The sequence below is a fragment of the Bombina bombina genome, chromosome 1 (genome assembly GCF_027579735.1).
Source record: "Bombina bombina isolate aBomBom1 chromosome 1, aBomBom1.pri, whole genome shotgun sequence".
NCBI lineage: Eukaryota > Metazoa > Chordata > Amphibia > Anura > Bombinatoridae > Bombina > Bombina bombina.
The window spans coordinates 27,130,817-27,157,610 of record NC_069499.1 but is presented as its reverse complement, the minus strand read 5'-3'; the positions used below and the strand labels follow the sequence as shown (position 1 = coordinate 27,157,610).

General features: G+C 39.6%; 1 protein-coding gene across 1 annotated transcript in view; it reads left to right on the top strand.

The window, feature by feature from the left end:
• RHOJ (ras homolog family member J) overlaps window positions 1–26,794 on the top strand; it is a 228,066-nt gene that overhangs the window by 116,573 nt on the left and 84,699 nt on the right. The window contains exon 2 of the mRNA XM_053697285.1: window positions 8,528–8,586. Coding sequence (XP_053553260.1) covers window positions 8,528–8,586 — 59 coding nt within the window. The remainder of the gene's footprint in view (window positions 1–8,527; window positions 8,587–26,794) is intronic.

Sequence of the window (26,794 nt, the reverse complement as noted above, 5' to 3'; positions counted from 1 at the left end):
ATGAAGATATCGGAGCCAGGACGGATCGGTGATACCTGGTATGGTGAAGATAAGGTAGGAAGATCTTCAGGGGCTTAGTGTTAGGTTTATTTAAGGGGGGTTTGGGTTAGATTAGGGGTATGTGGGTGGTGGGTTGTAATGTTGGGGGGGGTATTGTATGGGTTTTTTTACAGGAAAAAGAGCTGAATTTCTTGGGGCATGCCGCGCAAAGGGCCCTGTTCAGGGCTGGTAAGGTAAAAGAGCTTTGAACTTTAGTAATTTAGAATAGGGTAGGGCATTTTTTTATTTTGGGGGGCTTTGTTATTTTATTAGGGGGCTTAGAGTAGATGTAATTAGTTTAAAATTGTTGTAATATTTTTCTTATGTTTGTAAATATTTTTTTATTTTTTGTAACTTAATTCTTTTTTATTTTTTGTACTTTAGTTAGTTTATTTCATTGTAGTTATTTGTAGGTATTGTATTTAATTAATTTATTGATAGTGTAGTGTTAGGTTTAATTTTTTGATAATTGTAGGTATTTTATTTAATTAATTTATTGATAGTGTAGTGTTAGGTTTAATTGTAGATAATTGTAGGTATTTTATTTAATTTATTTATTGATAGTGTAGTGTTAGGTTTAATTGTAACTTAGGTTAGGATTTATTTTACAGGTAATTTTGTAATTATTTTAACTATTTTAGCTATTAAATAGTTCTTAACTATTTAATAGCTATTGTACCTGGTTAAAATAAATACAAAGTTACCTGTAAAATAAATATAAATCCTAAAATAGCTATAATATAATAATAATTTATATTGTAGCTATATTAGGATTTATTTTACAGGTAAGTATTTATCTTTAAATAGGAATAATTTATTTAATAAGAGTTAATTAATTTCGTTAGATTAAAATTATATTTAAGTTAGGGGGGTGTTAGTGTTAGGGTTAGACTTAGCTTTAGGGGTTAATACATTTATTAGAATAGCGGTGAGATTCGGTCGGCAGATTAGGGGTTAATGTTTGAAGTTAGGTGTCGGCGATGTTAGGGAGGGCAGATTAGGGGTTAATAAATATAATATAGGGGTCGGCGGTGTTAGGGGCAGCAGATTAGGGGTACATAGCTATAATGTAGCTGGCGGCGGCGTGCGGACGGCAGATTAGGGGTTAATAAGTGTAGGTAGCTGGCTGCGACATTGTGGGGGGCAGGTTAGGGGTTAATAAATATAATATAGGGGTCGGCGGTGTTAGGGGCAGCAGATTAGGGGTACATAGCTATAATGTAGCTGGCGGCGGCGTGCGGATGGCAGATTAGGGGTTAATAAGTGTAGGTAGCTGGCTGCGACGTTGTGGGGGGCAGGTTAGGGGTTAATAAATATAATATAGGGGTCGGCGGTGTTAGGGGCAGCAGTACATAAGTATAACGTAGGTGGCGGTCGGCAGATTAGGGGTTAAAAAAATGTAATCGAGTGTCGGCGATGTGGGGGGGCCTCGGTTTAGGGGTACATAGGTAGTTTATGGGTGTTAGTGTACTTTAGAGCACAGTAGTTAAGAGCTTTATAAACCGGCGTTAGCCCAGAAAGCTCTTAACTACTGACTTTTTTCTGCGGCTGGAGTTTTGTCGTTAGAATTCTAACGCTCACTTCAGACACGACTCTAAATACCGGAGTTAGAAAGATCCCATTGAAAAGATAGGATACGCAATTTACGTAAGGGGATCTGCGGTATGGAAAAGTCGCGGCTGAAAAGTGAGCGTTAGACCCTTTTTTGACTGACTCCAAATACCAGCGGTAGCCTAAAACCAGCGTTAGGAGCCTCTAACGCTGGTTTTCACGGCTACCGCCAAACTCTAAATCTAGGCCTAAGTTCGGCTACCTAGTTAAAATAAAGAAATTTACCTGTAAAATAAAAACTAACCTAAGTTACAATTACACCTAACACTACACTATCATTAAATAAATTATTCCTATTTAAAACTAAATACTTACCTGTAAAATAAACCCTAAGATAGCTACAATGTAATTAATAATTACATTGTAGCTATTTTAGGATTTACATTTATTTTACAGGTAACTTTGTATTTATTTTAGCTAGTTAGAATAGTTATTAAATAGTTATTAACTATTTAATAACTACCTAGCTAAAAGAAATACAAAATTACCTGTAAAATAAATCCTAACCTAAGTTACAATTAAATCTAACACTACACTATCATTAAATAGATTAAATTAATTAACTACAAATACCTAAAATTAAATACAATTAAATAAACTAACTAAAGAACAAAAAATAAAAAAAACAAAGTTACAAAAAATAAAAAAAAATAAGTTACACCTAATCTAAGCCCCCTAATAAAATAACATAGCCCCCCAAAATAAAAAATGCCCTACCCTATTCTACATTAAAAAGTAACCAGCTCTTTTACCAGCCCTTAAAAGGACTTTTTGCGGGGCATGCCCCAAAGTAATCAGCTCTTTTGCGTGTAAAAAAAATACAACCCCCCAACATTAAAACCCACCACCCACATACCCCTACTCTAACCCACCCAAACCCCCCTTAAAAAAACCTAACGCTAACCCCCTGAAGATCTCCCTACCTTGAGTCGTCTTCAGCCAGCTGGCCACCGATGGAACAAAAGAGGACATCCGGAGTGGCCGAAGTCATCATCCAAAGGGCGCTGAAGAGGTCTTCCATCCGATAGAAGTCTTCATCCAGGCGGCCTCTTCAATCTTCATCCATCTGGAGCTGAGGGGAGCCTTCTTCAAACGAGCCGACGCAGAGCCATCCTCTTCCAACGACACCTACCCGACGAATGGATATTCCTTTAAGTGACGTCATCCAAGATGGCGTCCCTCAAATTCCAATTGGCTGATAGGATTCTTTCAGCCAATCGGAATTAAGGTAGAGAAAATCTGATTGGCTGATGCAATGGGCGTGACGCGGGTGGTGCCGGGTGACGCGGGTGGTGCTAAGAGACAGAGAGCTCTAAAGAGGTAGGGATAGAGAGAGCAGAAGAGGGGGGATAGAGAGAGGGAGAGAAAGACAGCAAAAGAGAGAGGGGGAGAGAGACAGCAAAAGAGAGGGGGTAGAGAGACAGCAAAAGAGAGGGGGGAGAGACAGCAAAAGAGAGGGGGACAGAGACAGCAAAAGAGAGGGGGGAGAGATAGCAAAAGAGAGGGGGGAGAGAGCACAAAAGAGAGGGAGGAGAGAGACAGCAAAATAGAGGGGGGAGAGAGTTAGCAAAAGAGAGGGGAGAGAGAGCACAAAAGAGAGGGGGAGAGAGACAGCAAAAGAGAGGGGGGAGAGAGACAGCAAAAGAGAGGGGGGAGAGAGACAGCAAAAGAGAGGGGCAGAGAGACAGCAAAAGAGAGGGGGAGAGAGACAGCAAAAGAGAGGGGGAGAGAGACAGAAAAAGAGTGGAGGGAGAGTGCACAAAAGAGAGGGGGAGAGAGTGCATAAACCTGCAATAAACCCCTTATTGTTCGCACACCAGTGCATAAACCTGCAATAAACCCCTTATTGCTCGCACACAAGTGCATACACCTGCAATAAACCCCTTATTTTTCACACACAAGTGCATACACCTGCAATAAACCCCTTATTGCTCGCACACAACTGCATAAACCTGCAATAAACCCCTTATTTCTAGCACACAAGTGCACACACCTGCAATAAACCCCTTATTGCTCGCACACAAGTGCATAAACCTGCAATAAACCCCTTATTTCTAGCACAAAAGTGCACACACCTGCAATAAACCCCTTATTGCTTGCACACAAGTGCATAAACCTGCAATAAACCCCTTATTTCTAGCACACAAGTGCACACACCTGCAATAAACCCCTTATTGCTTGCACACAAGTGCATAAACCTGCAATAAACCCCTTATTGCTTGCACACAAGTGCACACACCTGCAATAAACCCCTTATTGCTTGCACACAAGTGCACACACTTGCAATAAACCCCTTATTGCTCGCACACAAGTGCACACACCTGCAATAAACCCCTTATTGCTCGCACACAAGTGCACACACCTGTAATAAACGCCTTATTGCTAGCACACAAGTGCACACACCTGCAATAAACCCCTTATTGCTCGCACACAAGTGCACACACCTGTAATAAACCCCTTATTGCTAGCACACAAGTGCATACACCTGCAATAAACCCCTTATTGCTCGCACACAAGTGCATACACCTGCAATAAACCCCTTATTGCTCGCATACAAGTGTATACACCTGCAATAAACCCCTTATTGCTCGCACACAAGTGCATACACCTGCAATAAACCCCTTATTGCTCGCACACACGTGCACACACCTGCAATAAACCCCTTATTGCTCGCACACAAGTGAACACACCTGCAATAAACCCCTTATTGCTCGCACACAAGTGCACACACCTGCAATAAACCCCTTATTGCTCGCACACAAGTGCATACACCTGCAATAAACCCCTTATTGCTAGCACACAAGTAAATACACCTGCAATAAACCCCTTATTGTTCGCACACAAGTGCACACACCTGCAATAAACCCCTGTCTTAATCATGAAAGAAAATTTTTGGGTTCCATGTCCCTTTAATGTAAGGTGCATGGACTTTAAATTGAAACTGTCATGATTCAGATTGAGCAAACAATTTTTTTAACTTTCCAGTTTAAATCTATTATCAAATTCCCCTCTTTCTCTTGGTCTCATTTGTTAAAATTGAGGTTCATTTCCATGCAAGCATACTGAGGTAGACTCAAGTGCATGCATGTGTCTTGTCTGTTTTAATATAAGATACCAAGAGTAAAATATAAAATGGATAACAAAAGTAAATTCAATAAAAATTAAATGTTTTACTTCCTTATCTGTTCAATTGATAATATCGCCCTAATCTTACTGTCTGTTGACACCCGTAGTATCACTTTCAAGTGACAACCAATGGTCTCTTCTAGTAATCCTATATAATAAAAGGTCAAGTGTGTTTGCGGAGTGGGTGTGGCCGGATGGGTGGGCATGGCCTGGCGTGATATGGGCGGGCCGGGCGTGACGCGGGTGGTGCCGGGCGGGGCCAGATACCGGGGCCGGCTGCTAAGAGACAGAGAGCTCTAAAGAGGTAGGGATAGAGAGAGCAGAAGAGGGGGGATAGAGAGAGGGAGAGAAAGACAGCAAAAGAGAGAGGGGGAGAGAGACAGCAAAAGAGAGGGGGGAGAGAGACAGCAAAAGAGAGGGGGGAGAGACAGCAAAAGAGAGGGGGGAGAGATAGCAAAAGAGAGGGGGGAGAGAGCACAAAAGAGAGGGAGGAGAGAGACAGCAAAAGAGAGGGGGGAGAGAGTTAGCAAAAGAGAGGGGAGAGAGAGCACAAAAGAGAGGGGGAGAGAGACAGCAAAAGAGAGGGGGGAGAGAGACAGCAAAAGGGAGGGGGGAGAGAGACAGCAAAAGAGAGGGGCAGAGAGACAGCAAAAGAGAGGGGGAGAGAGACAGCAAAAGAGAGGGGGAGAGAGACAGAAAAAGAGTGGAGGGAGAGTGCACAAAAGAGAGGGAGAGAGAGCGCGCAAAAGAGAGGGGAAAGAGTGCAAAAGAGAGGGGGAGAGAGAGAGCAAAAGAGAGGGAGGAGAGAGAAAGCAAAAGAGAGGGAGAGAGAGAGCAAAAGAGAGGGGGGAGAGAGAGCAAAAGAGAGGGGGGAGAGAGAGAGCAGAAGAGAGAGGGAGAGAGAGAGCAAAAGAGAGAGGGGAGAGAGAGAGAGTAAAAGAGAGGGGAGAGAGAGAGAGTAAAAGAGAGGGGAGAAAGAGAGAGCAAAAGAGAGGGGAGAAAGAGAGAGCAAAAGAGAGGGGGGATAGAGAGAGAGAGCAAGGGGTGGGACCGCTGTACTGCAAAAAATGGCCCGTGTACACAGGCTTTAGGACTAGTGGTAGAATAAAAAAATATGAAAAACATATTTTGTTGCACAAAAATATGTTACTGTCTCAATCAAATTCTCTCCTATGTCTCTTTAAAGTTACAGTAAGTAAACGTTGTAAAAAATTATACATAATTCTGCACATGACAGCCGTATCTTTAAAAAACGTGAAATTAGTGATTTATGCACCCAAAAGTTTGCTTACATTGCATGTATAGCTTTCCTCTTTGATGTGGCAGTTTTTTTAACATCACGGGCTTGGTGTCTAATGACAGCCCGTCCGATTGCGCCATTGAACTAAACGTTTACTCTCTAGACCCTCAAAAACATTGTAAAGAGTTTTTTGCCCTCTCTTATTGCTAAGTACTTTGGGGTTAATAGGAAGCTAATTCTATAATAATGCTATAAGATATTCTTGTAATTGTTGTTAATATTGGCAGAACACAGTTGGGTTCTATTTTTTTCTATTTTGCTGTCTTTTATTTTAATTTCACTAAGTAAAGTTTTATTTATGCAATTGGTAACAAAGAACGAGATAATAAATATTCATGTGCTTGAATAATTTGCAAAACCCAAAGAAGCAGAATATGAAAAATGTATTGGTAGCAAAAATGTTACTGTCTCAAATTCACTCCTAAATCTCTTTAAACCCTTCAGAATATTATAAACACTTTTAGCACATTTCTAATTGTGGATTAAACAAGTATTTTGGGGTTAATTGGATTCTAATTCATCTGAGGATTAATTTACTCTGCATCCCCTAGTGGCATTTAGTAATTACTACTTTTAAAGAGACGAACAGAACTGCAGACTCAGTGTTGCGTTCCTTTTGGCGGGACTGTAATCTAATCACAGGCAAATGTGAGCACAGAGGAGTTTACTTGTATCTTGCAGCATTTCAAGCTAAACATTTCTCTCTTTGTGCTACACAAATCCCACAGATTGGAGCGTTTAATCTCTGCATAAGCTTTTCTGGTGTTTGTAAACTATTTAAAGAAAGACTTTCAAGGAAATCTAAACACAGTTGAATTGCATAATCAATAAATGCATAATAAATAGACAATGCAAAAGCAATTACTTTGAATTTCACAAGTAGATTTTTTTCTGACAAATTTCAAAGTTAGTTTTATTTTTCTGCCTACTGCATCACGTGACAGGCTTTAGCCAATCACAAATGCATATATTCTGTGTGTTCTTGCACATGCTCAGTAGCAGCTGGTACCTCAGAAAGTGTATATGTTTAGATATTGGATGTGAATAATTGTGTGTTCTGTCTGAATCATGAAAGTTTCATTTTGACTTGAGTGGTCCTTAAATGAAACAAGCAAAATCCTGCATAGCGTATTCGCTTACACATTCGCATTCATTGCAGTAGGTTAAAGAGACGTAAATCAAAACTAACCTTTATGATTAATACAGAAATCTTTCCAGTTTAATCTATTATCAAACTGACCTCAATTTCTCATTGTGTCCTTTGATGAAACTGAATTCCTTTGCATTAAAGTATACTGAGGTATGCTCAGGAGCATGCACAATCTCTGTGTTTATGACATTGTTGATAAAGTGCACAATCCTGAGCATACCTCAGTATACTCTTATGGAGCGGACCAAAGTTTCAATGAAGTAAAATTGAAAAGGTTTTGTTTTTATTATAATTTTACCAGGGACTTAACCACAAGGGTCTCAGAGGTATCAGTTGACACCAGGCTCACACCAAAAACATCTGGCCCTGTAAATAGTATTGGTTTGGTGGCCTCATGCCTGGCCCCTCTGTGCACTCGCAGTGTAAGGGAAAGGTATGGATTTAACTTTACAATATGGGGACAAGCTCCGGTGTAGGGAAAAACCTGCTGCCATATTTGTACAGTAAGGCTGAGCAAGTGGTTATCTTCTGGTGTGCACTAGCCAAGGGGAAGGCCAACGCAACCACAGGGAATCAGCATCTCTTGCTCGTTTAGTTCAGCTTCTGTTGATATAAAACAGCTATAAAGGACACTGTCCCCATCGCAGCCTTTGCCGGGGGCACAGTGTATTTTAGTTAGGCTCCTGAATTCTACACTCAATCATGAGAGTTTAACTTTTTTGTCCCTTTAACCAGAAAAAGGGTTATTGCCGTATTGGTCCCACAGAGAATCTTCTTTGTAGTAGTAGATTGTGATACCTTTTAGTGGACACCAACAAAATCTAGGTTTTGTATTCCACAAGCTTTCAACACCTCTCTCTGATGTAGATGAGACGTGTGAGGTCTAGAAAGCTTATAGAATACAAACACTCTATTTTGTGTCCCTTTAACTGTACTTTTTACTCTCTGAAATTCGTAAAAGAATAATTTTTTTTACAGCTGTTTTGTGGTTACGTTTCTTTTCTTTTTGTTTACTTATAGGATTTATTTTGTTTTCAATTTGCAAAGTCCAAATGAATCTCAATATCTCTAGAGTGCATTAAACGACAAAAATATTGCCAGGCTGCGCAATCAACGTTCCGCTCGCTGAAAGAGTGACCGGTGCCATCTGCTTAACGTGTGTCATTTATTGTCCCCTGGTTTAAGATGATATCTGTCAGCTGAGTTTAACTGCCATCATTTCAGGATATGACGTTCAGATGAGCATTTGTATCCTACAGGAGTGATGAATGAGTGACATATGTTCCTGTATTGTTTTTCAGTGACGGTGACCGTTGGAGGGAGACAGCATCTGCTGGAACTGTATGACACTGCAGGGCAGGTAGGATTCAACTTCTGGGTTTTGTGAATGAATAACAACTACGTCGTATTTTTTTTTCCGTTTAGTTAACCCTTTCTGTTTGATGCTGGCTCCTTCAACACCACAAATAGCTACATTTATGTTAACCAATTAGCTACCACAAAGGGCTGCAACGCGGTCTCAAGCAGCAAAGTAGTGTAAGGGAAATATTTATTCCAGAATTATTAAAAAGTACTGTTATTACACTGTATGATTTAGTAATGATTTATTCTTTTCCATGTATCTTAGATTACTTTTTTTATGGCAGAAAGATATTTAAGATAAAAATATTAAATGGCAAACAATTATGGTCAGAGAACACATCCAATTTAAACAACTTTCTAGTTTTCTTCTATTTTCTAATTTTGTTTCATTCGCATGATATTCTTTGTTGAAAACCATACCTAGGTCTCAAGCTCTTCGCCGACTTCTGACTTTTCTATCCCTGTCGACAGCATCACCATCTCCCCATCGCCCCATGTACGCTGCCTCGGAGTTACACTTGACTCAAATCTATCCTTCGTCCCCCACATGCAATCGCTTTCTTCATCCTCTGAGCGCTAACACCACAAAGCAAAAAAACTACTCCCTTGTTATTTGTTATTTCCCGACTTGACTACTGCAATAACCTACTTACTGGCCTTGTCTTGCTTGCCTCTCCCGCCTTCAATCCATCCTAAATGTCTCTGCCAGGCTAAACCACCTTTCCCGTCGCTTTGTATCTGCTGCACCTCTCTGTGAGTCCCTTCATTGGCTCCCCATTCACAGCAGAATTAAATTCAAAATTCTCACCCTGACCTACAAAGCCCTTACTAATGCATCCCCCCCACCTGTCCTCAAATATACTACAGCCCCCCCTCACCTGTCCTCAAGTATACTCCAGCCCACCCACTAACATCCACTAATGACCTGCTCCTTACATCCGCTACTATCACCTCTTCCAATGCTAGACTGCAGGACTTCTGTCGTGCAGCACCTACCCTCTGGAACACTCTCCCTCATGCTGTCAGGCTTTGCCCTAATCTGTCTTCCTTTAAATGCTCCCTGAAGACTTTTCTGTTCAGGGAAGCCTACCACCCAACTCAGTAATAAATTAATTTCACTTACCTAACATTTCCCTCATCTAACTCTGTATTAACATCTTTCTCAATCTTGCAGTCCTCACCTCCTGTTTCTCAACCTGCGACCCATCTAGATTGTAAGTTCCCACGGGGATAGGGCCCTCAATCCCTCCTGTATGTGTAAAATGTTGTCTTGTCTCTTAGAAGTTTTATATCATTGTTTTATTTAAATGAATTGTACCCATGGACAGCGCTGCAGAATATGTTGGCGCTTTATAAATAAAGTATAATAGGGGGGCGTGTCCGGGCTATGGCCTAAGATGGCTGCTAAATTGGGAGCTCTGCTACTCAGAGTTACATTCCGCCTGTAATCTGTGGACCATATAGCCATCCAGCAATAATTTTTATGTTATATCATAGAGGACACTTAGCTGAATGGCTCTATATAAAAATTTTCTTTACTAAGCACACTAGGACTTCCCAACCGGACCGCTGAGTGTCTCTGGCGGCCTCCAAGGAGAGAGATGCCAGCTCCCCCCCCGGGATACCGGGTGAACAGAGTATACTGACATCCTCTGTCATGAAGGAGATGCTTACCCTAATACAGGCTCTATTAAAGGAGCGAGAAAGGCAGATATGCGAGAAGATTGATCGCATTGCAACCATTTCTGCAGAGCAGCATGGCAACAATTGGGAGACTGCTAATGCCGCAATGGGCAAATGGCGCTCGGATCTGGAGTGGTCCGAGATCAAGGAGGAGAGCACGGAGGCGCTGCAAAACCTGTCTCAAGAATTCCACCCTAACCCAGATCTCGAAGAGTGTGGATCAGAATGCCCGCTAACGGATGTGGCAGAAACGGCTGATACAGAGTGCGCAGAAGGTCGTCGGGCTGGTGTCCCCTGTGGGGGCGAGGTGGGGAGAGCGGCCGGCTCCCTGACGCATGGCCCTGCCGGGGGACAAAAGCCGCAGACGAGTGGTCGCTGCACTATTGTCTATACAGCCTCCGCTATGGTCGTGTCCCTACAGGGATTTGTCGAATCCTCAGAAAGCTCCCGGTATCTGGACTCCCAGGGCCATATGGCTCTATATGTTCTGAAGGAGGTGAGAGCTGGGGTCGGTTAAACTGTGGACAGCGTGATCAGGGACAGATAAAAATCCCCAAGCATACCAGTCAATGTAAACTGTACCGGAATGATGCCTGTAATGGTTGAGTTTTACTTATATGAAGTCTGGTAGTGCCTTTGTGTTTGCGGAGTGGGATATGTCGGACATTTTATTTTATTGGCATGATGGGATTTTTTTATTTCTCTTCTTTCTCCTAGACTGAATAATATGATATGTGTTGACAGTCCTATTAACCAAGTTCTCCCTTTATATTCAGTTATAACATGTTATGATATTGTGCTGTCTGATTAACTGTATTACATTGATATAAAACATGAGGGTTATGTTATGCTATATTTATGTATGGGGTTGTAATAACTGCTGCATATATCACATTAAGGTGCAGGCCTGATGGAGGCCTGCATTGCCCAAAACCCCTCAGACTAGAAAGTTATTGGTTCTATGTGAATCTGAGGCCCTGGAAAGGCCTATAGTAATTTAATGGATGCACTGAGAAGTATATCACTACACCATACTAGGGTATCCCCCAGCATTTTCTATTACTTATATCTATCGCCTAAGGTCCAAATGAGGCCATCATTGTTTAAGTGGGGTATAATATATCTTAATTTCTATGTATTTAGGGGAACTTCTTGCATGTCATTAGTTCTGCTTAAGGTAGAGATAACATTATTACAGCATTGGGTCAAAGTGTGGCCCTATTAACATTCTTTCCATTCTCTACCCATCACCTATATATTCTTCTTTTGTCTTTTGAATATGTCATGGACAAGTACAAGCCTGCATATGTTGCAAATTGTTCACTGAAGTTAGGCTTAGACTAGGTTGGTTGTTTTGTTCTATGATATTTGTCCTTTTGAAAATGCACTTAAGATAAAATGAGGTAATATACATGGCTAGAAAATGTACCTTTGCGTAAAGGTATACTTAGATTTTACAGATATGAAGTCATGCTTGTTTAGTCCATCATGTAAGTTCTGATGTCTGTCAAATGGGCATGTTGCCATGATGTTTTTTCTGTGTAATTTTATTTTTGTTTGTCATATTACCTCAATAAAAAAATTATTTATAAAAAAAAATAAAATAAAGTATAATAATAGGTAGGCTCAGAGCTGCTGATTGGTGTCTGCACAATAGTGTCTGCCTCATGTTATTGACATTGATGTTTCTACAACAAAAGATACCAAGAGAATGAAACAAAATAATGATAATAGAGGTAAAGTGGCAAGTTGTTTAAAATTGTATTGTGTATCTGAATTATGAAAGACAAATTTTGGGTTTCATGTCCTTTTAATAAGGGCATGAAACTCAAAATTAAACTTTTATAATTCAGAGTACGTCATTTTAAACAGCTTTCTATTGAACTTCTTTTATCACACTTACTTCATTCTCCTTTGTATCTTTTGTTGAAGAGCAGATCATCTTAGGAGGTTAACATGTCCTGAGAACTGTATGGCAGCAGTTTTTGCAACAATACGTTTGTAACAATGTTGTTCTTTGTTGCAAACACTGCTGTTCTATAATAGGGATGTAAAAGATCCCCACTCTAAGATCTGGATTTGCAGAGATCTTAGTGTGGGCATCTTTTTTTCAGGAATCAATCCGGCTACGAAATTATCCGAAGGGCACAAGCTGCTGCTTACTTTTGCATTCAGATCCTCACGAAAGATCCCTACTCTATAATACTCAGCAATGTATAACATTGTGACAAAACATTGTGACAAAACCTTTTGCCATAAAGTGAGGTACGGCTGTGCGCAAGGAATTGTTAGACCATGTAATATATGCATAACTGATCATAGCTACTTATATGCTTAACTCCTTATTCTCCTTACCGATCATAGCTACTTATATGCTTAACTCCTTATTCTCCTTACTGATCATAGCTACTTATATGCTTAACTCCTTATTCTCCTTACTAATCATAGCTACTTATATGCTTAACTCCTTATTCTCCTTACTGATCATAGCTACTTATATGCTTAACTCCTTATTCTCCTTACTGATCATAGCTACTTATATGCTTAACTCCTTATTCTCCTTACTGATCATAGCTACTTATATGCTTAACTCCTTATTCTCCTTACTGATCATAGCTACTTATATGCTTAACTCCTTATTCTCCTTACTGATCATAGCTACTTATATGCTTAACTCCTTATTCTCCTTACTGATCATAACTACTTATATGCTTAACTCCTTATTCTCCTTACTGATCATAGCTACTTATATGCTTAACTCCTTATTCTCCTTACTGATCATAGCTACTTATATGCTTAACTCCTTATTCTCCTTACTGATCATAACTACTTATATGCTTAACTCCTTATTCTCCTTACTGATCATAGCTACTTATATGCTTAACTCCTTATTCTCCTTACTGATCATAGCTACTTATATGCTTAACTCCTTATTCTCCTTACTGATCATAGCTACTTATATGCTTAACTCCTTATGTGTTCCTTTTTCTCTGGAGCTGCCAGCATTCAGCCTGTGTTTAGAGCATACATGTGTATTCCTGCTTCTCATTGGCCAGTTGTATCCTCCTCTGGTGTGGCACAGGAGCACGATTATAACTATGTATTTAACTTTTACAGACAATGAACACACAATAAAAGAAAGGATTGTGTTTAAAAATAAAATTTTCTAACAAAACAGATCGTTTTATTTTTAACGCCCCTTTAATAAACATGGTACATACTAGTATGTTTACAAATAATCAGTGAACAAAAAAACCGCTGAGAGTTAAGTCATTGAGTTACTGTGTTTGTGCTGTGGTTGGTACATTTAGCACAAAACTGAGTCACCTTCCCCAGAGGAAAAAATAAGGCATGTAGTTTTAAAGGGACATACATTTGTAAAAAGAAAGTGTGTAAGAGCATATTATTATTAAATTATTGAGTTATAAATAGGGTTTTAAACACATAGGTAAAGTGAACTCCAAAACATCAAACAACTGCTGGGAGCTAGCTGATACAATTTCCGGTGAGTCAATGACAAAAGGCATATGTGTGTAGGCAGCCACCATTCACCAGCTAGCCCCCAGTAGTGCGTTGCTGCACTTGAGCCTACCTATGTATGCTTTTAATTTGATAATAGAAGTATTTTAACAGTCATGTCACTCTGTATTAAGAAATACTGTACTGAGTTCCTGAAGGACGAGTTGTATCAGATCTTCTGAGGTTTACAGGAATATCAGCAACACCCATACAGTAAAGCACAGTTTGCATTATTACAGCACAAGGTTATTGATGTGACTGATTCAGGGTGGATTAAATGGCAAAGATCTTGCTGACACTAATTATATATAGACCCTGGCGCCATCTGTACATTTTACCTTAATTCTTCTTTATACGGACGCAGAGTTTCACCGCTAAGTGAACTTAAAACCAAAAGTGTCAATAGAAAAACAGTTCTTTCAATTCACTAACTTTATCTGGGGCTAGATTACGAGTGGAGCGCTATTTTAACACACGCCCGTAAAGGGGCACATTTTCCCATTTAGGGGCGCACGGTAAATAACAGTAGTTAACATAAAAAAATTGCATTTTTTTGTGGGGGTTAAACATATTTTTATATTTGGCAAAAACAAAACAGTGAGGTTATGAACATTTGGAGATATTTTAAACCTCATCACATGGTTTCCCAATTAGCAGTATGAGAACTGGTACAATCCTGTTAGAAAATGATACCAATTATAAAATAAAATCATTTATTATTCTAGCCAAATCAGAAACAGTGTGTTCTCAATCAATGATTAAAAAAAAAAAAAAACAACAATACATAATATTATAAGCTAAAAAAACAAACAACACTGAGCAAACATGCTCTGTAATCCCATCACGCTAAAATAAATGACTTTCAGACTGTTTCACGCACAGGATAGCGCTCGTATTACAAGTTGAAAGTAAAATCTTTGCTAACACGTTAACTTTGTCTCCCGCTAAACCTAAATGTGCTAACCGAAGGTAGTGATGAATATTTTACATTCCAATGTTCTTCGCATAGAAGGAAAATGTTCTATTTATTTTTAAATAGATATTTCTACGTGTTTTTTGTAAAATATATATCTATAAAAAAATACATAGAACATTTTCCCCTATGTGAAGAGCATTGGAATGTAAAATCTTTACAGTGCATACACAGTAAAACACATTATTAAATATAACAATTGCATAAAAATGATTTTTCATGTTTTCAGGTATTTGAGTGGAAAGGGCTCCAAAGTGTATATACATATGTATACATATATACACATCTAAACATAAATACACATGCTTACACATACAGTATATACATATGAATATATATATATATATATATATATATATATATATATATATATATATATATATATATATATATACATACAGTGGGGCAATAAAGTATTTAGTCAGCCACCAATTGTGCAAGTTCTCCCACTTAAGAGGATGAGAGAGGCCTGTAATTTTCATCATAGGTATACCTCAACTATGAGAGACAAAATGTGGAAACAAATCCAGACAATCACATTGTCTGATTTGGAAAGAATTTATTTGGATATTATGGTGGAAAATTTTGGTCAATATCAAAAGTTCATCTCAATACTTTGTTATATATCCTTTGTTGGCAATGACAGAGGTCAAACGTTTTCTGTAAATCTTCACAAGGTTGTCACACACTGTTGCTGGTATGTTGGCCCATTCCTGCATGCAGATCTCCTCTAGAGTAGTGATGTTTTGGTGCTGTCGCTGGGCAACATGGACTTTCAACTCCCTCCAAAGGTTTTCTATGGGGTTGAGATCTGGAGACTGGCTAGGCCACTCCAGGACCTTGAAATGCTTCTTATGAAGCCACTCCTTCGTTGCCCGGGCGGTGTGTTTGGGATCATTGTCATGCTGAAAGACCCAACCACATTTCATCTTCAATGCCCTTGCTGATGGAAGGAGGTTTGCACTCAAAATCTCACGATACATGGCCCCATTCATTCTTTCATGTACACGGATCAGTCGTACTGTACCCTTTGCAGAGAAACAGCCCCAAAGCATGATGTTGCCACCCCATGCTTCACAGTAGGTCTGGTGTTCTTTGGTTGCAACTCAGCATTCTCTCTCCTCCAAACACAACGAGTTGTGTTTCTACTAAACAGTTCTACTTTGGTTTAATCTGACCATATTACATTCTCCCAATCCGCTTCTGGATCATCTAAATGCTCTCTAGTATACTTCAGACGGGCCCGGACATGTACTGGCTTAAGCAGGGGGACACGTCTGGCACTGCAGGATCTGAGTCCCTGGCGGCGTAGTGTGTTACTGATGGTAGCCTTTGTTACGTTGGTCCCAGCTCTCTGCAGGTCATTCACTAGGTCCCCCCGTGTGGTTCTGGGATGTTTGCTCACCGTTCTTGTGATCATTTTGACCCCATGGGGTGAGATTTTGCGTGGAGTCCCAGATCGAGGGAGATTAGCAGTGGTCTTGTTTGTCTTCCATTTTATAATTATTGTTCCCACAGTTGATTTCTTCACACCAAGTTGCTTGCCTATTGCAGATTCAGTCTTCCCAGTCTGGTGCAGGTCTACAATTTTGTTTCTGGTGTCCTTCGACAGCTCTTTGGTCTTCACCATAGTGGAGTTTGGAGTGTGACTGTTTGAGGTTGTGGACAGGTGTCTTTTATACTTATAACAAGTTCAAACAGGTGCCATTAATACAGGTAATGAGTGGAGGACAGAGGAGCCTCTTATAGAAGAAGATACAGGTCTGTGAGAGCCAGAAATTTTGCTTGTTTGTAGGTGACCAAATACTTATTTTCTACCATAATATGCAAATAAATTCTTTCCAAATCAGACAATGTGATTGTCTGGATTTGTTTCCACATTTTGTCTCTCATAGTTGAGGTATACCTATGATGAAAATTACAGGCCTCTCTCATCTTCTTGAACAATTGGTGGCTGACTAAATACTTTTTTGTCCCACTGTGCATACATATATTTAGACATATATATGTATGTATATAGCCATTAAAGCCCTTTCTTTTCAAATACCTTGCATTTACCATATACCTTTTAACCCTTGTAATTTTTTTCTTAATATTTGTATGAATAATTATTATTATACTCTATATATATGAGTGTAACACTTTATTTTAGTGCTTGGTGCAACTTTTTATTTAGCCCTAACGCTTTACGCTAACCCATTGTGCGCAAATTTAGTTTGTGCTTGTGTGGTCGTGTTTACATTCGATATTGCGCCACTTGTAATTTAGCCCATAATATTGATCAATAGAAGAGAAATAAAGCTGCGTGTAAAGGTTTTGCAAAATTTAATGATGTACCTATATTTTCTTGAAAGCAGCTCCGATATTTTCCGCATTTGGTATTTCTCTATAGTGTCATGTAGTGAATCAAAGGATTTAGTGCCCTGGACATTAATGGATGGTGGTTAATTCTAGCACCATTACCAAATAAGATAATTGTGAAGCAGGTTATGTGCTTACTGCAAGTGACAACAGCAGGTAGTGTTGCCTGTTTGTGTCTTTACTACACCTGTTTCTATTAGTAACTATACAGCACATTCATTTAAGTAATTGGTGTGAGTTATATGCGAGGGGTGGCTCTTGACCTAAACATTTGCAAGTATAAAAATGACATCAGAACTAACTATTTATGGCGCAGGAGGTACAGACAGGTACATTGTGCACCACCAGGCCCGGACTGACCTTAGGGTATACAGGGCATTTTCCCAGTGGGCCAGTTGTGGGCTGGCTGGTTGCCTTAACCACACCAAGTCACCAGTATGTTTGTGCATGATGCAGCGTCAGACCTGTCCTGCCTCTTACTTCCTTGCTGTGTCTGTGAGTCAGGTCAGCGCTAGTCCTGCCTTGACCTTGTTTCTGTAAGATGGTCTCTGGCATTACATAAAAATGGTCCCCTCACAATCTGCAGAGCTGCCTCCTCTAATGGATTTTGCATTCAGTGTTGGTCTGGTCTGTGACAGCTTCAGACAACTCCACACCTGGGAAGGTAAGAATAATGCATTGATTATTGCTCTTCATATTACACTGTTCTTACGGGTCTACAGAAAAACCTGTGAAAAATGCATCTTCTCTGGTATGGACAAATTAAGGGGGATAAGCACCTTCTCTTGATGGCGCCTGGTGTCTGTAGGTGCCTGCATTTTTATGATTGTGGATGTCTGGGTGTTTATAAATTAAACTAGTACATAATACTTGTCAATTTTTGGGTATAGTTAAAGAACAAAAGAGGAGTCGTAGTGGGCTGCCAGGGACATTTTTGGTTCCAGTCCAGCCTCGTGTGCCACCTATTAGTAGCTTTATTTAAAATCTCCCGTCTCCCTCCATTACCTCTTTCCTTGCTTTGTGTAGAGTGTGTAAAAGTCCCTACTGTACAAATTCTGAGCAGCCGGTGCTTGTGAGTTTTGGAGGTGTTACAATAGTGACTTCTGCACTCCTCTAGAAACATCAGTGGAATGTGCTTTTCTATTGGATGTGTTACTCAGTGCAAAAAGAAATGAAAAACACCTTCAGAAAAACAACAGAATTACATTATGTCTCATCTAAATATAGCATTTCATTTTATACTGAACTAGTGATCAGTGAATTATATTCACTTCTAATCAGTTCCGAGTCCATCGGCCGTTTTAGGGCTAGATTACAAATGGTGCGCTAACAGTTGCGGGTGAGTAATATCAGGTTTATTGCAGCTCTTTGTGTACGTCGGAAGTATTGTACTTATTACAGGTTGAAAGTAAAAATGTTCACTCAAGGGCAATTGAATTTAATGCGTGTTGGGTTAGCATGATCTCAGAGTTCTGGTTATCTGTTATACTCGACTGAACACATCAAAAGTACATTTTATGCAGATAAAACTGAGACCTAGAGGATATCATGATGTAGATAAAACTGATCCTACTAACCTAGAAGACATCATGATGCTGATAAAACTGATCCTACTAAACTAGAGGACATCAGGATGCAGATAAAACTTATCCTACTAACCTAGAAGACATCAGGATGCAGATAAAACTTATCCTAATAACGTAGAGGACATCAGGACGCAGATACAACTTATCCTACTAACCTAGAGGACATCATGATGTAGATACAACTGATCCTGCTAACCTAGAGGACATCAGGACACAGATAAAACCAATCCTGCTAACCATCATGATGCAGATAAAATTGATCTGCCTACCACAGAGGGCATTAAGTAATGGTATCATAGAGGACCTCAAAGTGCAGATAAAATTGATCCTACTAACCTAGAGAACATCAGGGTGCAGGTAAAAGGAATCCTGCTAACCTAGAGAACACCAGGACGCAGATAAAACTGATCCTACTAACCTAGAGGACATCAGGACGCAGATAAAAACTGATCCTGCTAACCTAGAGAACATCCTGATGCTGATAAAACTGATCCTACTAACCTAGAGGACATAATGATTCAGATAAAACTGATACTGCTAACCTAGAGGACATCAGGACACAGATAAAACTGATTCTACTAACCTAGAGGACATCATGATGCAGATAAAACTAATCCTGATAACCTAGAGGACATCAGAACACAGATAAAACTGATCCTACTAACCTAGAGGACATCCTAATGCTGATAAAACTGATCCTACTAACCTAGAGGACATCAGGATGCTGATAAAACTGATCCTACTAACCTAGAGGACATCAGGATGCAGATAAAACGAATTCTACTAACCGAGAGGACATCAGGACGCAGATAAAAACTGATCCTGCTAACCTAAAGAACATCCGGATGCAGATAAAACTGATCCTAACCTAGAGGACATCATGATGCAGATAAAACTGATACTGCTAACCTAGAGGACATCATGATGCAGATAAAACTGATCCTGCTAACCTAGAGGACATCAGGACGCAGATAAAACTGATCCTACTAACCTAGAGGACATCATAATGCTGATAAAACTGATCCTACTGACCTAGAGGACATCATGATGCAGATAAAACTGACCCTGCTAACCTAGAGGACATCAGGACGCAGATAAAACTGATCCTACTAACCTAGAGGACATCATGATGCTGATACAACTGATCCTACTAACCTAGAGGACATCAGGACGCAGATAAAACTGATCCTATTAACCTAGAGGACATCATGATGCTGATAAAACTGATCCTACTAACCTAGAGGACATCATGATGCAGATAAAACTGATCCTGCTAACCTAAAGGGCATCAGGACGCAGATAAAACTGATTCTACTAACCTAGAGGATATCAGGACACAGATAAATTTAATCCTGCTAACCTAGAGAATATCATGATGCAGATAAAATTGATCTGCCTACCACAGAGGGCATTAGGTAATGGTATGATAGAGGACCTCAGAGTGCAGATACAATTGATCCTACTATACTAGAGAACATCAGGGTGCAGATAAAACTAATCCTGCTAACCTAGGGACATCATGATGCTGATAAAACTGATTCTACTAACCTGGAGGACATCAGGACGCAGATAAAATTGATCCTGCTAACCTAGAGGACATCAGGATGCAGAGATAAAATTGATCCTACTAACCTAGAGGATATCAGGATGGAGATAAAATTGATCCTATTAACCCAGCGGATATCAGGATGCAGATAAAATTGATCCTACTAACCTAGAGGACATCATAATGCTGATAAAACTGATCCTACTGACCTAGAGGACATCATGATGCAGATAAAACTGATCCTGCTAACCTAGAGGACATCAGGACACAGATAAAACTGATCCTACTAACCTAGAGGACATCATGATGCTGATACAACTGATCCTACTAACCTAGAGGACATCAGGACACAGATAAAACCAATCCTGCTAACCTAGAGGATATCATGATGCAGATAAAATTGATCTGCCTACCACAGAGGGCATAGGTAATGGTATGATAGAGGACCTCAGAGTGCAGATACAATTGATCCTACTAACCTAGAGAACATCAGGGTGCAGATAAAACTGATCCTGCTAACCTAGAGGACATCATGATGCTGATAAAACTGATTCTACTAACCTGGAGGACATCAGGACGCAGATAAAATTGATCCTGCTAACCTAGAGGACATCAAGATGCAGAGATAAAATTGATCCTACTAACCTAGAGGATATCAGGATGGAGATAAAATTGATCCTATTAACCTAGCGGACATCAGGCTGCAGATAAAATTGATCCTACTAACCTAGAGGACATCATCATGCAGATAAAATTGATCCTACTAACCTAGAGGACATCATCATACAGATAAAATTGATCCTGCTAACCTAGAGGACATCAGGGAGCATTTAAAACTGATACCACTACCATAGAGTACATAAGCGTGCAGTTAAAATTGATCCTACTAACCTAGAGGACATCAGGATGCAGATAAAATTGATCCTAATAACCTAGTGGACATTGGGATGGAGATAAATTTGATCCTACTAACATAAAGAACATCAGAATGCAGATAAAACTGATTCTACTAAGCTAGATTACACCAGGGTGCAGTTAAAGCTGATACCACTACCATAGAGAACCTCAGAGTGAAGATAGCCTGCTACCATAGAGGACCTCAGGGAGCAGATAAAACTTATCCCGCTAACCTAAAGGGCATCAGGATGTAGATAAATTTGATACTACTAACCTAAAGGCCATCAGGATGCAGATAAAACTGATTCTATTACCATAGAGTACCTCAGAGTAAAGATAGCCTGCTACCATAGAGAACCTCAGGGAGCAGATACAACTGATACCACTACCATAGAGAACCTCAGAGTGAAGATAGCCTGCTACCATAGAGAACCTTAGAGTGAAGATAGCCTGCTACCATAGAGGACCTCAGAGTGAAGATAGCCTGCTACCATAGAGGACCTCAGAGTAAAGATAGCGTGCTACCATAGAGATCCTGAGGGAGCAGATACAACTGATACCACTACCATAGAGAACCTCAGAGTGAAGATAGCCTGCTACCATAGAGAATCTCAGAGTGAAGATAGCCTGCTACCATAGAGGACCTCAGGGTGACAATAGCCTGCTACCATAGAGGACCTCAGGGTGACGATAGCCTGCTATCATAGTGGACCTCAGAGTGAAGATAGCCTGCTACCATAGAGGACCTCATGGAGCAGATAAAACTGATACTGCTATATTAGAGACAATTAGTGAACAGATAAAAATTATCCTGCTAGCATAGAGAACATCAGGAAGCATATAAAACTGATCTCCACTAGCCTAGAAAGCATTAGAGAGCTACTGATCTCAATAACATAGAGGACATCAGGAAGCAGAATTAATTTGTAGGAACTACTACATGAAATTTCCAGGTTTGAGAGGGATTTTTGATTCTGAGTTTTGAAACACAAAAGGGAGACAGATGGGCCTTGGCGTTTATATGGGTTTTATAGACCTACATAAAAGCAAAAGATACACAGCCAAATAAAAAGGTAAAGTATGAGGCTTAATAGATTCAGTATTAATGATGATGTCCTAATGTTTTTTATGTTTAGAGCAATTTTTTTACTTCAATTTTAATAGCAAATCATAAGAAAAACCGTGACGTATTTAATTTAATTTGTAAATTAACAATCTCAATCCTGTATTTAGATTCATAGGCCGGGATTGAATGGTCTTCTGATACTATTGAAAAGAGTACCCTAGGGTCTTGAGCTCATGCCAATTCCTGGTGATAACTCATTTATCTAACACTCTTCTAAGGAACATTCTCAGCAATTTGCCAAAAGATATTTGGACTTTAATAAATTCGACCCCTTGCACTTACTGAAAATGTTTTTTTTTTTATGTCAGGTTAGGGTAGGGTCTTGTGTTAGGGCTAGAGAAAATATAGGATATGGGCTAGTGTAAGGATAGGGTTAAGGCTACGATAAAAATAGAGTTAGGGCTAGGGTAAGATTAGGGTTAAGGCTAGGGTAAAGATAGAGTTAGGGCTAGGGTAAGATTAGGGTTAAGTCTAGGGTAAAGATAGAGTTAGGGCTAGGGTAAGATTAGGGTTAAGTCTAGGGTAAAGATAGAGTTAGGGCTAGAGTAAGATTAGGGTTAAGGCTAGGGTAAAGATAGAGTTAGGGCTAGGGTAAGATTAGGGTTAAGGCTAGGGTAAAGATAGATTTAGGGCTAGGGTAATGATAGAGTTAGAACTAGAGTAAGCGTATGGTTAGGGATAAAATAATGGTAGAGTTAGGGCTAGGGTAATATTAGGGTTAAGGCTAGGGTAAATATAGAGTTACGGTTAGGGTAATGATAGAGTTAAGACTAGGGTAAAAATAGAGTTTTTGGTTCAGCTGGGTATATGTAGCCACCAATCAGAAAGCTCTATGCAGGGTGCTGAACCAAAAATGGGCCACCTCCTAAGCTTATTTATCTTTATTTGAATGTAAGCTTAGGAGCCGGCCCATTTTTGGTTCAGCACCTAGGTAGCACTTGCTGATTGGTGGCTACATTTAGACACCAATCAGAAAGTGCTACCCAGGTGCTGAACCAAAAATGGGCTGGCTCCTATGCTTACATTCTTGCTTTTTCAAGAGAGAACGAAGAAAAATTGATAATAGTAGTAATTTAGAAAGTTGCTTAAAATCGCTGCTCTTTCTGAATCATGAAAGAAAAAAATTTGGGTTTCATATCCCTTTAACTGAATGGAGTTATTGTAGCTGTTGTAATGTTTTGGCTACAGTCTTGTCATTTTACTATTGCTGAGAAATTAAAGGGACACTCTAGACCCAATACTTTCTTAAGTTTGTAAGAAATATATGAAACTTTTAAATAATCATTCATCCAGATTACGAGTTTTGCGCTATACCAGATGCGTAAAGAGAGCAAAAAAATTAGCGGTATCGCATTTTCCAAAGCGCTGCCATTACGTGTTACTAAAAAACCTTCTTGTGCTGTGCGTTATGGTGCGTTAAGCACCATACCACACAAAAGCCAAGGGCTGAGTTTACATGCTCGTGCATGCTTTCCCCCATAGACATCAATGGGGAGAGAGTGTTACAAAAAACTAACACCTGCGATTGCGGAATGGCAAATGGCCGTAACGCAACCCCATTGATGTCTATGGAGAAAATAAAGTTACGTTTAAACCTAAAACCCTAACATAAACACCTAGTCTACATACCCCTAACCCGCAGCTCCCCGACATCGCCAACACTAAATAAAATGATTAACCCCAAAACCGCCGCCCCCAACATCGCCGACACTAAATAAAATGATTAACCCCTAAACCGCAGCTCTCCGACATCGCTGACACTAAATAAAATGATTAACCCCTAATCCGCAGCTCCCCGACATCGCCAACACTAAATAAAATGATTAACCCCTAATCCGCAGCTCCCCGACATCGCCAACACTAAATAAATTGATTAACCCCAAAACCGCCGCCCCAACATCGCCAACACTAAATAAAATGATTAACCCCAAAACTGCCGCCCCCAACATCGCCGACACTAAATAAAATGATTGACCCCTAAACTGCAGCTCTCCGACTTCGCTGACACTAAATAAAATGATCAACCCCTAAACCACAGCTCTCCGACATCGCTGACACTAAATAAAATGATTAACCCCTAATCCGCAGCTCCCCGACATCGCCAACACTAAATAAAATTATTAACCCCTAAACCACCGCCCCCGACATCGCCAACACTAAATAAAATTATTAACCCCAAAACCGCCGCCCCAACATCGCCAACACTAAATAAAATGATTAACCCATAATCGGCCGCACCCCGACATAACCGACACTAAATAAAGTTATTAACCCCTAATTTGCCGCTCCCCGACATCGCAGTCGCTAAATAAAGTTATTAATCCCTTTTAAGGGCAGTAAAAGAGCTGAATGCCCTTTTAAGGGCAATGCCCATACAAATGCCCCTTTAGTGGCAATGGGTAGCTTAGGATTTATTTAGACTTAGGTTTTTTATTTTGGGGGATTTTACTTTTAGGTGGGACTTTGTAATTTTTTTAATGCCCTGGTAGTTTATTGTTAGGTTAGGGGGTGTTTTTATTTTGGGGGGGCTTTTTTCGTAATTTTAGCGTTTTTATTTTTTTGTAATGTTAGATTTGTTTAAACTTTTTGTAGTATTAGGTTTATTTAAATGTGTAATTTAGGATTTTTAATTGGTAGTTTTTTTTATTTTATTAGAATAGTTATGTTGTAACTTTTAATTTAAAGTTAGGGGTGTGTTAGGCTTAGGGGTTAATAGTTTAATTTAGTGTTTTGCGATGTGGGGGGCCGGCGGTTTAGGGATTAATATGTTGTTTATTAGTTACGATGTGGGGGGCTGGCGGTTTAGAGGTTAATAGGTTTAGTTTATTAGTTGCGATGTGGGGGATGGAGGTTTAGGGGTTAATTCTTAATTACAGTGTTGGGGATGTGGGGGGCCGGCAGTTTAGGGGTTACTAGATTTATTTAGTGTTGGCGATGTGGAGGGTTGGCAGTTTAGGAGTTAATAGGTTTATGTTAGTGTCGGCAATGTGGGTGGGCTGCAGATTAGGGGTTAATAGGTGTAATGTAGTCTTTGTGATGTGGAAGGGTGGCAGTTTAGGGGTTAATAGGTAGTTTATGGGTCTTAGTGTACTTTGTAACATTTTAGTTATGAGTTTTGTGAAACATTTTTGTTTCGCAAAATCCATAACTACTGGTCTCAGAACGCGGAATGGATCAGAGCGGTATACACTATAACGCAAGCATTTTAGCCGGACCGCACAACCTGTAATACAGCGGTATGAAGAATCCCACACTCAGACGTAATTTTTTTAGTGCGGAATGGAGGGTTGCGTTAAGACTAAAATGCTTGCGGTATAGCTTTACCACAGCAACTTGTAATATGCGTTACCTGCCATTCCACGCACAATGGCTAATTTTTCAGCGGTATAGCCGTACAGCACCATAACGCAAAACTTGTAATCTAGCCAATTGTTTGTTATCAGTGGAAATGGCCACCAAGCTCCGCCCACAGCGTTCTTCTTGTCCAGTTAGCTGTTTTCTTTTATGACAGTTTAGCAGTGCACGTTTAATATTTTTCAGCTAGATATTTCAAATTGCACAAATCAGCAAATGTGATTAGGAAAACGTATTCACAAGTCGGTCGTGATTGGAGAAACTTAACATACCAAAATATACACGCAATAGGTGGGTGGAGCTTAGTGGCCCTTTTGGCTACTAACAAATGAATATTTAAACATTTCATATACTTCTTACAAGATTATAGATAAGTAATCAAAATGAAGTATTGGGTTAAGTAGTTACAGGAGTTCAGGCAGCACAAATCTAAAGCAGAAACAACACATTATAGCAGATCTAGAGAGTTATATATCACTGGAGTTGTTGATTGATTCATTGATTTATATGCTGCTGTTATATGTTGTTGCTGAGAACAAGTTACATTATGTGACCTCAGGTAAGTATGACATTAAAGGGGCAGTATACACCAATTTGCTTTTAACTGCATGACATAGACACTACTATAAAGAAGAATATGCACAGGTATTGATAAAAAAAATCCAGTATAAAACTTTTTAAAAACTTACTTAGAAGCTCCCACTTTAGCACTGGTGATGAGGTTAGGCTGAGTCATCCACTGAAAGGGGCTAAGAGCAGACCCTCCCCTGCATATGAATAGACTCATTATTCAAACAGAAGCAATCTGAAGTCTGTAGACATCAGTATGTATCTAAAACTTTGGGGCTTGGTTAGGAGTCTGAAAGTCAGAACAATGTTATTTAAAAATAAGCAAAACTATACATTGCTACAAAAACACTCCTAGATGGGCTATATAAATTCATCATCTACAAAACAGTTATGCAAAGAAAAATTGAATGTACAGTGTCCCTTTAAGAGATTTTTCCTTCTCTTTTTGAACTGTATATATAACCACATATCCTGACACATTGCCTGACACATCAGATTTGCCTGAAAACAAAATACAATAATTCATCAAAAAATCTCTGCAAACACATTGTGTTGATATTTTACTGTGTTACCAATGACAAAGGAAGATCC